General features: G+C 38.2%; 1 protein-coding gene and 1 non-coding gene across 4 annotated transcripts; both read right to left on the reverse strand.

Annotated features, from left to right (window-relative positions):
- Positions 1–3,482: 3,482 nt before the first annotated feature.
- plbd1a (phospholipase B domain containing 1a) lies at positions 3,483–17,272 on the reverse strand. 3 transcript variants are annotated; one of them, XM_051105776.1, is made up of 12 exons: positions 17,132–17,272; positions 16,923–17,022; positions 15,880–16,102; positions 11,200–11,283; positions 10,980–11,118; positions 9,752–9,892; positions 9,532–9,676; positions 7,883–8,083; positions 7,597–7,737; positions 7,309–7,494; positions 5,182–5,220; positions 3,483–5,106 (listed from the first exon to the last, which is right to left on the reverse strand). In XM_051105776.1, the coding sequence occupies exons 2-12, from the start codon at positions 16,984–16,986 to the stop codon at positions 4,850–4,852; spliced, it is 1,620 nt and encodes a 539-aa protein (XP_050961733.1). In that variant the 5' UTR covers positions 16,987–17,022; positions 17,132–17,272; the 3' UTR covers positions 3,483–4,849. The 3 variants fall into 3 exon arrangements, with proteins under 3 accessions (XP_050961733.1, XP_050961732.1, XP_050961734.1); XM_051105775.1 differs by having other exon boundaries at positions 16,923–17,270; XM_051105777.1 differs by having other exon boundaries at positions 5,182–5,288; positions 16,923–17,268.
- Positions 17,208–17,280, reverse strand: trnar-ccu (transfer RNA arginine (anticodon CCU)). Its single transcript has one exon. It is a non-coding gene; the product is annotated as a tRNA-Arg (tRNA).
- Between the last annotated feature and the right edge of the window lie 142 nt (positions 17,281–17,422).

Consider the following 17,422-nt stretch of genomic DNA (forward strand, 5'->3'; position numbering starts at 1 on the left):
AGACTGCCAAAAGTTATACTAATCAAGAAGAAGAGTGCAAAAACTGAGGAACAAAAGGCATTTGTGGTTGGCCAAACTGAACCAGGATTTCAAGGGCAAGAATCTTGACACCATTCAGGTTTGTTCTTATCATTTCCGGTATCTTAATTAATACCGCTCGTACATATATTTACCACCTATTAACTTTAGTTTGTCAAGACATTGCACCCTTTTGCTTACAGTCCCTCTCTATATGATTTAGCAGCTTCGTTTTTCCCGTGGTTTAGACAGCAGAAATTAGCAGAACAACGTATTCAGTAGTACATTAACCATACAATCAATGCTTTTGTTTACATCCGAGTATGGCCGCGCATCCGGGTGACTGACCAACTCGTTTAAAAACGAAATTTAGTTCTAGCCTACATTTGTGAGTCACAAATATTTGAGCACATAATGACACCACTGAATCATCACAATCACGTAACAGTAATAAACGCTTAACTTAACTGACCTCTTGCTTATGTCTGAAACCACAGGGGTTAAAATTAGCAAACAGGAGTGTTGTTGGGTTTTACGCTGGTTTAAGACCTGTGTTCTGCGTCCTGAGGTAACGGATGCATGTGCGTATGTGTGGAAAGGAGACATGAGACACGGGACCGTCCCTGAAGACTCCTCACCACCCTCCTGACCCCAACGAGGAACAGAAACTCACTAAAATGTGTGTGAAGTTTCGTTGGTTAGAAACTCATTTACTGAACCTCTGTGGCCGTTTACAAATAACGCGTTTTGCATCCCACCGCGCTGCATTTCCTTTATTGTGTCTCCTACATAAAAGTGCGCTAGACAAACGTGTTTACCCTTGTGGTCGTGTGTCAATTTAAAATTCGCGATTTCTAGACCGTTCGTTTTCATCCCGCTGTCCAGCAAAATGTGCACTGATGTGCTCTAAATTCGGTAAACTATATTAGCATACACATTAGCACAATAACAGTTTATTCTTAGCGCTGTCGTCGACTGCCTTCATCTGCTATCGGAGTTATCATAAAAATAAGATTTATAATCGGAAATTGGACAGGATCGACCGCTCTGTTGAGTTACTAACATCTTGATTTCTTTTGTAGTTACAGTGTAGATATATAAATAACAATTTGATGCACACCTTGTGTATTTTACACAGCCAAAACAGCATTTATTTGACTGAAATTCCAGAATTGTTGGAAAGTTATTTAGATAATGACCAACTAGATATCTTCAATATATTTATTCATTAATAAGATTTCCCCCCAAAATAGGCAAGAATGAACCTTGACTATTCATATTCGTTCTGATAACAAGCAGTTGAATGTGACAAACTCCTAACTATGACTAGCTAGGTAGAAATTTCTGATGTGAGGCGAAGGAGCTTTTTAAAGTCTAATGGATTCTGACTGGCTGTCAGTGTTTTTATTGTTCATTGGCTGGAAAAGGGATTTATGATAGTGCATTATATAGTCTTGGATCTTACCTGTGTTCTGTGAGGTCCTGCTGTGCCGTCTGTAGATGATGAACAAAAGCAGCAGCACCAGAACCGACCCGCTCATGACCAGACTGACACAGATCCACATGCTGGGGCCGATGGTGGGCCAGGACTCATCTGGACCTCTGGTGCTCATCACCGACTTCACCACCGGCGGAGGAACCACTAGAACAACAAAAGCATCCAATTCAACATAAAAACACATCACCTTGCACTGGTCGAGCAGATCTGCTCAAAAGTGTCACTCACCTGATGGCGTCAGTCCCATAGTTTCGAGGGAGATGCATTGCTTGAGCAGAGAATCCCACTTCAAACCAGGTTCACATGCCCCCTTCTCCATCACTACGATAAAACTGATGAGAATAAAAGCAGAGATGAAGAGATCATGAGAGGTGAGAGAAGCACAACACCGTTTCACTTCTTCATTTGTAATGTTGGAGAGAATGAATCACTGATCGAATCTCTAGAGAGACAAAGAGTGAAACAGCCAAGCAGAAAGGAACTAAACTTTATTTTTAGCCACATGTTGTTATCTGCACTTCTTCACAAAAACAGATAATAGAATCAGTAGCTCTAAAAAACATCATTTTACTTTTAAATGTCTGAATGCAATTCATCAGATCAAGTGTCTGTATCTGCACAGTCTTTCCTCACTATTCACTTGTGTTCATTATTTTTGCATCAACTGGTGTTTTGGTGATTTTTAATGAGTAGAAAGTCGATTCTATTCAAGTTCTCACAAGAGAATCACATTAACTATCAACATCATCCACTAACTAGTCACAAAAAGATACAATATTGACTGTGTTCATCTAAAACACCACAAGTCAAATCATTTCGGTCTGTCAGATGTTGCGGATGAAAAAAAAAGTCATGTTTTGGTAAATCATAACATTACTGTATTAGCTGTAATTATGAGTTAAAACATTGAAATGGGCATAAAATGTCATAATTCAGAGAAAAATTACTAAAGTCAGAATTATGAGAAATAAATGACAAAGTCAAACGTATGAGGAAAAATATATATAAAAAGAAAGAAAAGAAAAGCCAATTTAAAAAGTTACAGTTATTTAACTTTTTCAGTGCCCTCACCACACAAATGCACATTCTTTTCTTTTCCCGTAAATGTTTAAAAACCAAAACTGAAAGCATATCATGTAAATGTTTAGGTGCAAAAATGAAACCTGCTGTGAACTTACACTAGACAAAATACTTCATACTCACCGATGGTTTCAGTCATTTAGAAGAAACCTGGAGCAGATGATCTCCTCTCAATCATGTCTGAGAAGAATAATGATGACTCTGTTGTTTCAGTTCTTTTGTGAGGAAAGAGAAGGTTGAGAGGTTGAGAGGTCGAGAGTCAGAGCGAGCGAGCGAGAGAGAGAGAGAGAGATTACAGTGGAACAAAAGAAATAAACAATATAGAAACAGAAAGAAAGAGGGAACAATTTCAACAGATGAAGAAATAACACAGATGGATTTGACCTAATAATACAGCGGTTCTCAACCAGTGGGCTGGGACTTAAAATTATTAACAAACAAACAAACAAAAATTTAATGAAACTAAAATTGCTAAACATCAAGATGTATATGAGGGAATATTAGAAGTGTGATTTTTAGACCTGGAAAAGTCATAAGAAAAAAAAAAAGGAAGTAAAATCTTGGATGAACAACATTTTTTTCAAGTGATGTAAAATACTAATAAATATTAATACAAATAATAAAATCACAAATAACAAAAAAGTCTTTGGTCATCTTTTGAACTTATTTAGCCTAATTATTTTTAATTATCTTAAATTAATCATTTTAATGTACTGCCACTATTAGTTTCCATAAATAAAAAGTTTGAAACAGCTTCATCATTACAGCAGAAGTATCAGAAATAATAATAAAGAAAACTGGAACGATCAAAAGCTTCAGTCAAGCACAAGTGCAGAATAACTGACTGTATAAGTTCACCTGTATTGAACAAAAACACTGACACATGTTGAGGCTTGTGTTCATTCATTCATTGGTCAAATCAAAGAGAAAAATCACATGCGGCACAGATCACAAACATCCTGATTGTGACAGCGATGCTCAGCGATACAGACATTCAGAGCTGAAGGCAGAACACATTCGTATACTAACAAAGGCACTTGAGAGTCCCTGAGAGAAGAGATGTGAAAACGTAAAGAAACATGACAGTGACGAACAAGACATTCCTGTCGTTTACATTTACATTAGACACTTTGTTTTTCTGCTCGTGTTGTTCAAAAAAAAATGACAGTGATATTGACGTCTTCCCTTTTAAGATGTTCATCTGTGTTGCAGTAATTTATGGAAACCCTTTTCTGCCACACAAGACAAAAAAAGTCATGCTTCGGTGATCATAATCATGGCATAAGTCAAAATTGTGACATTCGAAGACATATTTATGAGATTAAAATTGAAAATTATGACATACAAGTTACATTTATGAGGTTAAGTGTCAAAAAAAATTGATGATTTGGAAAAAAGTCAACATTGACAAAATGTCACATTTATGTCAATTCCAACTTTTTACCCTCATCATTTTACCTCTTAATTTGACTTAGTATGTCATTTTTGACTTAGTGTATCATAATTTAACCTTTTTAGCTAACAATTATGACTTGGGACATCAAAATTATGGCATTCTAAGTTATATTTATGAGATTAAAAGTAAAAATTCTGACATACCAAGTAACATTCATGAAGTAAAGTGTTGAAAAAATAAAGAAAAAACTATGAGATAAAAAAGTCTAAAAAGACATCATTTTATCTCTTCATTTGACTTAGTATGTAAAATTTGACTTGGTGTATCATAATTGAGCCCTTTCACATAACAATTATGACTTGGCATGTCCATTTTGACTTAGTATGTCATAATTTCACTTTTTTTTTTTTTTACCTCCAATTTATGCCTTAGTATGACTTACTATAGACTTTTCACCTCATAATTTCTACTTCACCTCATAATTACGATTATGCAAACTTTGACCTAGTATGTCAATTTCAACTCTGTATGGCATAATTTCAGCATTTTACATCATAATTATGACTTAACATGTCCATTTTAACCTAGTATGTCAATTTCAACTTTGCAGTCATTTAGAATTTTACATTATGCATGTGCATAAAGGTCAAATTTTGACCTAGTGCATAATAATTTTGACATTTTACAATTTTGACTTGCGTGTATCATCATTTTATGTGTTTGAAATGGTCACTAAAGCATTATGAGTTACTCAATCTATCAAAAGTGATGTAAACCGTCCTGGACTGATTGTCAAAAGGCAGCTGTAGAGTTTTGTGCTGATTTTATGGCTCAAAATAAATGTTGCATGGAAAGATTCAAGAGTTCAGATTGGTTTTAGGTGATAGACGTCGCATAGAGTTTTTAAAACCAGGCCAGAAGTGAAATCCCATGATCCTCAGGGGCGGAAGAGCTGCGGCTGCATCATGACGAAGCTGAAGTTGTATTTCGGAGGAAGACCCTGATGAGACGTGCTGTTGAACAGCTCCCAGGAGAAGACGGGAAGGCCTCCTTCTGTAGTCGGGCCGTTTAATGCCTCCGCCGTGAAGTCCTGAGCCATGTGCAGATCCGTCACCTGAATGGAGAACACCAGAGCGTCAGAAAAGCAGAAGACTCAGTCGGATTGGTTAATGAGAGGCGATCAACTGACCTTTGTGTCGTAACATCCTCCGGGACTGGCTTGATAAACCTGCAGGTCATTACGACAGCAGATAGAATTACACGGGTCGCCATGCGAGTACGGGTCATTCTTATAATCTGAGGACAGATACATACATTAAAATATAATAATTGGCTTTTACTGTGTTATGTTTAAAACCCCACACATTTAGTTATTTGCATTTGTTCCTACAGAAACTTCAATCAAACTTAAGCTATTATGTTTTTTTATTTTAATATTTTACTGTGACCACTGTAAGTTTTAATATTCAATTGACTGTAAATTCAACTATGGTCATGGACAGTAAACAATTTAAATGTGTGTGTGTGTTTGTGTGCGCGTGTTAAATAAATGTTAAATCACGTCCTGTGGCCAGTTGCATAACATTATTCAAAATATTAATAGAAACTAGCACAGTGACACTGGATAATATATTTGTGTGTGTGTGTGTGTGTGTGTGTGTGTGTGTGTGCGTGTTAAATGTTAAGTCATGTCCTGTGGCCAGTTGCATAAGGTTTGCACAAGGTTTACACTAGTCTTACAAGTTAGTAAGTTAGTCATCTAAAAACTAAAAAAAAAATAAATTAATTAATAATAATAATAATAATAATAAAATAATCAAAACTGTAAAGACAAAATTAGTACAACATAAAATGAAAATGGAAAACAAAAAAAACAATAATTTAATATTTAATTTTACTTGCAGCTTTTTTCATTCATTTAGTTTAAGTACTAAAATAACACAAATTAAAACTGAAATAAAAATTATATAAACATATTTACAATAAATACATAAATAAAACAAAGATTAATAAAGAAGAAAATTGAAAATACAAACATAAACATTACTTCAAAATATTAATACAAACTAGCACAGTAACACTACAGTTAAACTACAGACAAAAATTTAAAATGAAAATGGAAAAAATAAAATTGTAAATATTAACTTAAATATAGTTAAAATATTTAGTTTAATAAAATATTTAACACATTTTAACTAGGGCTGTAAAAAGGTGGAAAATTTCCAGTAAATTTCTGAAATATTTCAGAAAGTTTGGAAACATTCTAGGATTTTTGGAAAGTTTCCAGAAATTTACTGGAAAATTGCCAACCCTTTGCAACCCTAATTTTAACTAAATATAGTTAAAGCAGTTAAAATATTAACTAAAAATTTAACTTTAATTACTAAAATAATTGAATATAACTGTATTAAAAATTAATAATAAAAGCATATAAGAAAAAATATACACTACCCTCCAAAAGTTTGGAAACACCCCTGGCAAAGTGTGGTTTTGGATGATATCAGCATAAATCCTTATCATTTTTTGGTGCAAATACATTTTAGTAACTTGACATTATCATTAAAGACCAGCAATAATAATTTTCATTTTGATTACATAATAATGGCAATATATACATGTCAAAGTCAGACATGCCCCTTTGCCAGCTGTGATGCCTGGTTACTGGTTTAAACTTGGCCCAGGTTTTTAAAAGATTTTTGGGTCAGCACACTTTAATATCTTCAACAATTGATTGCCAATTAAGTTTAGAATACAATGAATTTAGTCCCAGATTGTACAGAGCTGTAATAGCTGCTAATGCTGGATATTTTGATGAATTGAAAATGTAAGTTCTTTCTATGTATATACTGTTTATGTAATAAAATATGTTTTCGTAGTTTGTGTTGTCCCTTATTAGTGCAAAATTATCATAAATTAAAGGATTCATGCCAATGTTGTCCAAAACCCCACTTTTCTAGGGCGTTTCCAAACTTTTGGAGGGCAGAGTAAGCAACGTTAAAAAAACAAAAAAACAAAAAAAAAAAAAAAAATCAAAGAATAAAAAAAGAATAAAGAATGAAAACTGAAAACACAAACGTAAAAACATATTCTAAATATTAATTAAAACTAGCACAGTGACACTAGATAATATTTGTGTGTGTGTTTATTAAATACATGTTAAATCATGTCCTGTGGCCAGCTGCATAAAAGGTTTAGACTAGGCTTAAAAGTTTTTCTCTTTAAGACTGGTTAATATCTTTTAAATTTGGTTACATAAAGACGTGAAGTCTAGCAGTGACGTCCTCACGAGTTAGTAAATGTTGTGACTGTTATTTACCATTGTATCTCATGATGTGTTTGAGGGAGTTCAGGTCGCTGACGGACGACTGGTCGCGGCGGAAGATCTTGGCGCGAGGGCAAAGGTCGTAGGAGAAATCCTCACCATACTTCTTCCACATCTGCTCGTATCCACTCAGATCGTAGATCTTACGATGGAATGGCACATTGTAGGACGGCCAATATCCTGTAGACGCACACATTTACTATAGCAGATGATGCACATGTCCAGGTTTCATTTCAACCCGAAGTCAAAAAGAAATGGAAGTGAAGTCTACTGCAGTCTAACCTCTGCGCAATGTCTGTGTCTGGTCTGAATACTCCACCAGTCCTGGGATCTGCTCGACTACAGTCAACGCTCCGTCCTCCAGACTGCTGCCCAGATTCACTTTACTCACGTCCACAACCATGTACTGGTTATTATACGTCCCTGATGAACAGATTCAGCACAGGATCAGAGAAACCCACATGACAGAGAAATGGAGTTCAGACTGTACACTCACAAAAGCTAAAAACACAATCAAACATCAGCTGCCTTATTAGAAACAGCAAATAAGTGAATATCAATTTCTGACCAGAGTTGTATCTGGAGAAGGTTTTGGCCCATTGCTCTCCAGTGTATGCTAGTGTGTGTGCCAGTCGAACCCTCTGCCATGAGAACAGACTTGCAGGACTGATGTAGGAGTACAGCGAGGTGTTGAAGACGTTATTGGTGGTCTGAGTCATCATTAAACCGCTGCCCAGCAGATAGAAATCATCCAGAGACACCAGAAACCCTGAACACACATTCACAGTCTTCAGCCATTCACATACTCTACTGCACAAACCACACATTATATACACTGTCTGCTAAAACAACGATGTTATTTAAAACAACAATATAAAAATGAATACTACACTGTATATACTGTGCTACTACTTTTTAAGTGAGCAAATTAATGAATGAGTGAACGAGGGAGTGATTGAATGAATGAGTAAAAGCATAAATGAATGAGCAAGTGAGTGAATGAATAAATGTGAATGAATGTACAAATGAATGAGTGAATATTCATTCACAATGAAAGTGAGTGAATGAATGAGTGAATTACTGAGTGAGCAAGTGAGTAAATGAATGAGTGAATCCGTGAAAATGTACAAATTAATGAGGGAATGGAGTGAGTGAATAGTTGACCGAATGAATGAATGAATGAGTGAACAAGCAAGTGAATGAATAAGTGAGTGAATTAATTGAGTGAGCAAATGAATAATTGAGTGAGAAAGTGAACGAATGATTGAGTGAATGTGTGAAAGAATGTACAAATGAATGGGTAAGTGAAGTGAATGAATGAGTGAATTAAGTGAGCGAATTAATGAACGTGAGCAAATGAATGAGCGAATGAATTATTTAGTGAGCAAGTGAGTGAATGAATGAGTGAATGTGTGAAAATGTACAAATTAATGAGGGGACGGAGTGAGTGAATAGTTGAGCAAATTAATGAGTGAACAAGGGAGTGAATAATTGAAAAAATGAATGAGTGAATGAATAAATGGAATGGGTGAATTATTGAGTGAGCAAATGAATAATTGAGCAAGTGAAAGAATGATTGAGTGAGTGAATGTGTGAAAGAATGTACAAATGAATGGGTGAGTCAAATGAATTAATAAGTGAGCAAATGAATGAGTGAACAAGGGAGTGAGTGAATAAGTGAACGAATGAATAAGTGAATGAATGAATAAGTGAGTGATTGAATAAGCAAATTAAGTGAGCGAATGAATGAATGATCAAGTGAATGAATAAGTGAGCAAATGCAATGGGTGAATTATTGAGTGAGCAAGTGAGTGAATTCACGAGTGCGCAGGAAGTCTATGAATCAGTAAGTGAGTGAATGAATAAGTAAATGTGTGAATGAATATACAAGTGAATGAATGAGTAACTGAATTATTGTGTGAATGAATTAATAACTGAGTGAGTAAATGAGTGAATAAATGAATGAGTGAGTGAATGAATGAATAAATGAGTGAAGGAGAGGAATGAATAAATGAGTGAGCAAGTGAATGAATGACCGAATAAATTAATGAACGAATGAGTGAATAAGTTAATGAATGAGTGAGTGAATGTGTAAGTGAATAAATGAATGAGGGAGGGAGGGAGTGAATTATCATGTGAGCAAATAATTGAGCAAGTGAGTGAGTGAATAAATGAGTGAGTGACTGAGTGAATGAATAAGTAGATGTGTTTGTGTACCTGGGTAGCTGCTGAAGGAGAGCTTCCCTGTGGCCGTATGTGGCTCGTTCAGCTTGAAGTCCCAGTGTTTGTAGATGCGCATGGTGGCGGCGTACGTGTACCAGCTGGAGTGAGCGAACAACAGGTTCTCAAAGCCAGGCAGCATCTGAAACACATGGCAAATATGAGAAGCCATCACATTAGCTAATAACTGACGTGATATATGATGTACATTTGGTACCTTTATGAGCGCAGAGCAGTGGCCCATCGGAGGAGCTTTATACTTATTAAAGCCGGACGTCTTGCTGGGAACCAGCGCCGGGATCAGATCCAGCAGATCACCGACCGCATTAAGGAACTGAATGGCAAACTGGGACAGAGGCTACAGAGAGAGACACAAGAAAAGATCTGATCAAAACTAGCTTGAGCTTTAACAGATGAAAATACGATTCAGAGATGAGATACAAACTCAAACAAACTGACTAGTACTAATAAACTTTGACTTAAATAAACAGCAGAATTATCGATATATAACATAAGCAAATGCAGGAAACAGAGCCACAATAAAACACAAATAAAATATCTTTGTAGATGTTTACATCGTTTTAAAGTAAAGAAATGAAGGAAATGGAGCCTTAAAAACTGTTTTTAGATTTTAGCCTTAAAAAACAGTATTTTTAGATGTTCAAGTCATATTTAAAGTAAGAAATAGGAAAAATAAAGGAAAATAGAGCCTTACTAATTTTAAAGGTGTTTACGCCATGTTTAAATAAGAAAAACATCTAAAAATATTTTTTTAGTTTAATTAATGCTGTTTCTTTTACTTTACAGATTTACATTAGTCTTAAATTACTAACAAATAAAATACAAAAAAAAAACAACTTAAAATACCAAAAAAAGTTCCCTTTATTTGACCAATTTACATAAATCTTAAATTAAAAACTAAACATATGAAAAGGTTTATTAAAATTTACTTTATTTTTTTATTTATTTTTTTTAAACACATTAAAACACATTAAAACAAAAACTCTTTTAAGATGTTTAAATCATTTTAATAATTTAGATTTTTATTATAAGTTTAATGTAAACTGGTAAAATAAAGAAAAATGGAAACTTTAAAAATTAAGAAACAGGTAAAATAATGGAAATAGATCCTTGATAAAACCAAAAAAAAAAAAAAAACTTGTTTTTAATGTTTAACTCATTTTTATAGTGCAAAATAGGTAAAACAAATGAAATATAGCCCTAATAAAACAAATAAAAATGATGTTTTAGATATCTAAGTCCTTTTTAAAGACATATGTAAAATAAAAGAACTGGAGGCTTAATAAAACAAATTCTTTTAAGACGTTTATAGTGGATGTTTAGATGTTTAAAATAAAAAAAAAGGAAATAAAGACTTAAAATACTTTTTTAGATGTTAAAGTAATTTTTAAAGATGAGTGATGAGCTGCTCTTCCTCATCTTACCGTCCTCCCGTGTTTTTTGGCCCAGTCGGTCACTCCAGCCTGCAGTCCGTCCAGCTGCGCCAGAATCAGACCCGTGTGAATCCACAGAGGATCAGTGGTGTTACGCTTCACCTGTTGCCGAGACCAATCGTCCTGCTTACTACAAAACAACAAAACTGCTCAACGACACTTCCTGTACCAAACAAACACAGATGAACACAGACAGTGGAGGGTCACTCACGACATAAAGCGCTTCACGGCCACCAGCGTTTTGGGATTATTGATCAGCTGCGGGTACATGTTGGTGTAATGATCGAAAATCTGCCTGAAACACGCAAAACACAACAGTCACTGTTATTACTCACTCGTGTTTTCACTCACTGACAAAAATAGAAGTTTTACATTTTACCTCAAATAAACTGACATCCCAAATAATACACTAAAAAAATAAATGATTTTTTTTGGACTTCGATGGTTCTATGAAAAACCTTGAATATCTATGGAACCTTTCAAATGCAGAAAAGGATCTTTATATTCGAAAAGGGATTTATTTGATTTTTAAAATGTTCTTTAAAATGGTTCTTTTAAGAACCATTCACTGAAAGGATCTTTGGTAAACGAAAAATGGTTCTTCTATGGCATCACCTGTCACGAGTGACGAGAGGTAAGGCAGTTGAATCCATTTGCTGAGAGTTTATTGCATAAGACAGAGACATAATCCACTAGGCAATGGTCAGGACGGATAAACAACAGTGTCAGAGATAGGAAGAGAGGTGAAACACCCACACACAGACACACAATGATCAGCACCCGAATACAGGGAATTCTGGGGTATTTATACAGGAGGTAATGACACTGAGGGGGCGGAGAACATATGAGTAACAATGGAAACACATGAGATGGGAGGAGAACACATCAGTAACCATGACAACACATGAGGTGGGTGGAGACGAGAGTTCACAGGTGATTAGTCCATACAAGAAACGGAAAAATGCAGACACAGTTCATAGATGGCTGGAGTGTCATCCAAATCTGGACTGACACATCCAGCTGATCATGACATAGCCCCCTCCCTAAGGGCGGCTTCCAGACGCCTCTAGGCTTAGGAGCCGGCGGGCACGTCCTCCAGGGCGGGGCAGACGGTGGAGAATCCCACCTGGGCGAACCAGGCAATGAAGATGTTCTCCTGAGCCGGCCAGACAGTTCGTACGCCCTCCAGGGCGGATCCGACGGTGGAGAGGACCACCTAGGCCGTAGATATGCTCTCCCGAGCCGATCAAACAGTTTATGCACCTTCCAGGGTGGAGCAGACGACTGTAAAGCCCTCCGAGATAATCCAGACAACGACCCGCCTGTCCATCTGGACCGACCAGACAGCGAAGCCGCCCTCCAAGGCGGGGCAGACAGCGGAGTAACCCTCCCGGACTCCTCAGACGACGAGGACGACCTCCTGGGCCGAACAGGCCGCGACAGCACCCCTCTAGGTTGACCGGACAATGATCGTGCCCACAGAGACTGAACAGACTGTTCAACGGCCTCCATGGCCGATTCACAGCTTGGTGAAGGTTCCATGACCCCAGCGAGTGACACAGCGTGAAGTAGTTTCACCTGCGCCACCCCAATGGACCGACCCGGAGAGTGTGCAGCCACCAGCGGGGACCCCAGAGAATCTACGACCGGAGTCGATTTCTCTGGGGTTAGTGCAGCCACTGACGGGACCGGTACATTAACTTCGCTCAAGGGTTCGGGTGGCTGGGGCCACAGTAAATCTGAAACGTCACATGGCTCAGGTGGATCAGGCCACGGGACGTCGAATTCAACAGACACTGAAGGTTCGGGCCACGGCAACTCGGGGCTAGGACCCGAAAGAGGCAAACTAGACGCTGTGAAGTCCTCCCACTGTGCTTCCGCCAAATAATCCGGTACCGACTGGGTGTCTAACGGCTCCTTGAGCCATGATACAGGGCTAGGACCCATCAACTGCGGTCTAGGCACCACGAGGGCTGGCAACAGGTCTCCTGGCGGTGTAACCGGGGTAGACAGGGCGCTACACGGTCCCTCACACCGTGCTAAGGGACTGAGACCCGTTACCGATTGGCTAGACTCTGTGAGGGCCTTGTGCAGCTTCTCAAGCTGCGTTACCGGGACCGACTGAGTAACACACGGCTCCTCATACCGTGTAACGGGAGTGGGACCCATTATTTGCGGGCTTGAAACTGTGAGGACCTTCTGCAGCTCTCCTGGCTGCGTTACCGGGACCGACGGAGTAACACACGGCTCCTCATACCGTGTAACGGGAGTGGGACCCATTATTTGCGGACTTGAAACTGTGAGGACCTTCTGCAGCTCTCCTGGCTGCGTTACCGGGACCGACTGAGTAACACACGGCTCCTCATACCGTGTAACGGGAGTGGGACCCGTTATTTGTGGACTTGAAACTGTGAGGACCTTCTGCAGCTCTCCTGGCTGCGTTACCGGGACCGACTGAACAACACACAACCCCTCTCGCTGTGATGTGATGTTGGAACCTATCGCTAGGACAGGTGACAGCTCCTCCAGCTGTAAAACCCGAACCAACTGAGCAGAAAACAGCACTCCTGGCTGTATAACCGGGACCGACTGAGCCTTAAACAGCATCTTAGGCTGTAAAACCGGGACCAACTGGGCTCTACATGGCTCGCTAGACCGTGAAACGGGACTAGGAGCCGTTATTTGCGGGTTAGAGACCGCAGGAACTGAAGACACCGGCACAGAATGGATTAACCACGGCCCCTGTCGCCGTGAAATAAGGTTACAACCCCTTATTTGCGGGTCCTGAACCGCCGAAATGAATGACCGCTCACCTGGCTGAGAAACCGGCACTGATGGGGTTAAACTCGGCTCTCCCGGTTGCGAAACCGATACCTGCTGGATTGCACACGGCCCCTGTCGCCATGAAACGGGACTGAAACCCGTTTTTGCGGTTCTGAGACCGCAGGAGACCCTCTTGGCGTTCCATAATCCTCGCGAGTGTGGAGAGGATGAGAAACAGTGGGGGTTTTGACGGCGCTGACGTCCGCACTGGTGGGTTGACGTCCGCCACTTCGTAAGCCAGTCTAAAAATAGCGTCAATCTTGCACCATTCGTTGGGCAGGTTGCTCGTTGACCGCTGATGTTGTTGACTATAATCCTCCTCAACCGGACCCACAGTAAGCTCAGATCCACGGATCAGAAGCACAGCATCTAGGAACTCGACCAGAGACCAATCCGGATCCTCCTCCAGCTCCTCATCGACCTCGCACAGTACTTCCGGGTCAAGCCCCATGAGGAAACAGTCCTTTAGTTTGTTGTCACTAGCGCGAGCAAGATGACAAAGACTGATGAACTCCTTGACATAATCCTCTAGCCGACGTCCCCGCTGAAACACCCCGCACAGACGCCGCAACACATCCTCGCTACAGTCCATGCCACCCGGGAAACTCTCGCTGGATTCTATAGGGCTGATCATTCTGTCACGAGTGACGAGAGGTAAGGCAGTTGAATCCATTTGCTGAGAGTTTATTGCATAAGACAGAGACATAATCCACTAGGCAATGGTCAGGACGGATAAACAACAGTGTCAGAGATAGGAAGAGAGGTGAAACACCCACACACAGACACACAATGATCAGCACCCGAATACAGGGAATTCTGGGGTATTTATACAGGAGGTAATGACACTGAGGGGGCGGAGAACATATGAGTAACAATGGAAACACATGAGATGGGAGGAGAACACATCAGTAACCATGACAACACATGAGGTGGGTGGAGACGAGAGTTCACAGGTGATTAGTCCATACAAGAAACGGAAAAATGCAGACACAGTTCATAGATGGCTGGAGTGTCATCCAAATCTGGACTGACACATCCAGCTGATCATGACATAACCTTTATTTTTAAGAGTGTACATCATAAATTAATAATATGCTGAACTACTGTAAAAACAGTCCAGTTTAAAAGTGTTGTTTTAGTTATTTATATACTATATTATTTTATATTAGTACTATACATAAACTATATTATTTTACACAAATATACAACAGTTTACACAAGTATACTTTTTAAATATTTTTAGTTTTTCATTTAAACTTTATTTTTTGTCATGTTGCTGTAATTTCTTCTATTTTTAAATGTCTAGGTTTTATTTTAATTTTAATTTAGTGTTCTTTTTATTATTTTTTTTTATTACAATTTAGTTTAATTAGTTTAGAAATGGGTAAACAACAGTTTTAGTTTCACTTTCAGTTTCTTGTTTATTTCCAGTCATTTTAGTACTTAATTTTAGTGTAATCATTATTATTATTAATCTAACTTTTTTCCACTGATTTCAAACTTTTTAAAAGACTTTTTAAAAATACATTTAAGCCAAAATACAACTGTACAAAAAAAAAAAAAAAAATCATATTTTTAAATAATTCTTATACTGATATATTTGTTTGTAATTTTCTTATGTGCTTATTTATTTATTTATTTAATATACAAGTTTCATTTCAGTTTTAGTTCAGTTAGTTGCTAAGGCAACATTTCCTTTTCATCGCAAGTTTCTGATATACATACATACATACTATATATATATATATATATATATATATATGCAGTCATATTTTTACAGAGGCAAAGTGTGACTGTAGCAGAAACAGCCTGTTTAAACAGTAAGGGTCAGACAGAAAGTGTTACATTTTTATGAAAAACTGAATCATGACCATTTTTACTGCAAGAATCTAACATTATAAGTGCACTTCACTGGAACAGGAAACAATGATTTCGCAGGAATTTATTCCGGAATTATTCTGAATTAAAATTAGGAAGTGACTGGCTTTCACAACATCTGAATGAAACAGGTTCTTCAAGGCTTGAAGGCCTTAGAAGATGAAGACGTTCTGGTGTTACAGACACTCACGGCGCGGTGAGGAAACCCTCCAAATATCCAGCCAAGAACATGGTGACACCATCCGGCTCCGCCGTCTGTCCGTATCCTGCACGGATCTCCAGCACGCCCCATCCCGTCAACGACAACGTGTCATTATAGTAACCGTACGCATCGCCCTGTGGGTCTAGAACGCCCTCCTTCAGCAGAACGGCCTTATGGGTGGAGTCCCAGTACGCCGTGGCCTTCAGCAACTCTGGATTAAAAACACATATTAATATAAAAACAAAGCACGTAAATAAGGTTGTGATTCTTATGACTCATGTGGGCGTCTGCTACTTCCTTAAAAAAATCACTTTATGCCATTTTTGGCAGATGTGAGAAGAGGATGTGAGAAGAGAAATGAATACTATTTACTATTTTATTTGCAGACACTTTGTTAGCTAAGAAAATGAATCTACTGTCATTATGTGAATTTTAAATGAAATAAATTGTAAAAATATTACTGTGACTACTTTAAATAAATCCTTTGTACGTTGCGTTGCTTTGGATAAAAGTGTCTGCTAAATGCATAAATGTAAATATAAATATTAAAGTTCTGCAATATGTTCCCAAACTCTATTTTATTGACGTACTTATTTTTTACAGTTCCTTTTATAATTTTACTTTATTTCATGCATTGCTATTTCATGCATATATATATATGAAGAGTTCAGATGCAAAACCAGCTAAATCCATCTGATGTCTTTCTTTAAAATTTCCTTACAATTTGATCTCTTTGTTAAGTAACCATAAAGTAACTGCAGTCATCAGATCTCAAATTGTTTTATAGGATCATGTGCTTCTCCAGTCTGTTCATGACCATTATAATAGACAAACCTGCAGAGTCAGACAATTCCTCTTTAACTCACTTAAAACACCCTTCACTCTTATAAACAAAAGCAGTGTTTTAAAGAGATTAGACGCAGATTTGCAGATTTCTAGTGAACGCGTGATTATATAAACATAGAACATTCACTTCACCGTATGAAACACGAGCTTTATAAAAGTCAAGGTTAAATAAACGAATAACTTACTGTCGCTTCTCGCTGTTGCAGCAAAACAAGCGAGAATTAAAACAAAAATGTCGTATTTCGTCATGTTTGTGTCGATGTTCAGTCACGCGCAGCACAGAAACTGAAAATAAAGTGGGAAGTCAGTTAGTAAAGAGCTTCCTTATGACAAAACAGCATTACAAAATCCAACCGCGATCCTTACGGATACGGGCGAGGTAACGTAAGCCTACGTTTATAAGACGCGACTGACACACGCTGAATTACACTATGAGCACTGACAGACGCCGGAAAAAGAAAAACAACTATCACCCCAGATGGGACTCGAACCCACAATCCCTGGCTTAGGAGGCCAGTGCCTTATCCATTAGGCCACTGGGGCGGACGATACCAATGGATGGGCGGAGACACTTATAAAGGCGCTCACTGTATTCCAGTGACGCGTCACATGACTGCTGCTGACGTGACATGCGGAGGTTCTTTTTTATTTGAATACAAATTTAAAACAAATCAAAGCTTGATAA

This window comes from Labeo rohita, chromosome 3 (genome assembly GCF_022985175.1).
Source record: "Labeo rohita strain BAU-BD-2019 chromosome 3, IGBB_LRoh.1.0, whole genome shotgun sequence".
Classification (NCBI taxonomy): domain Eukaryota; kingdom Metazoa; phylum Chordata; class Actinopteri; order Cypriniformes; family Cyprinidae; genus Labeo; species Labeo rohita.

Coding starts and splice junctions, on each gene's coding strand:
- plbd1a (XM_051105776.1), bottom strand. CDS start 16,986: ATGACGAAATACGACATTTTTGTTTTAATTCTCGCTTGTTTTGCTGCA. Junction 9,893..10,979: donor CCAAAAAACACGGGAGGACG/GTAAGATGAGGA, acceptor CTCTCTCTGTAG/CCTCTGTCCCAGTTTGCCAT. Junction 9,677..9,751: donor ACTGCTCTGCGCTCATAAAG/GTACCAAATGTA, acceptor CATGTGTTTCAG/ATGCTGCCTGGCTTTGAGAA.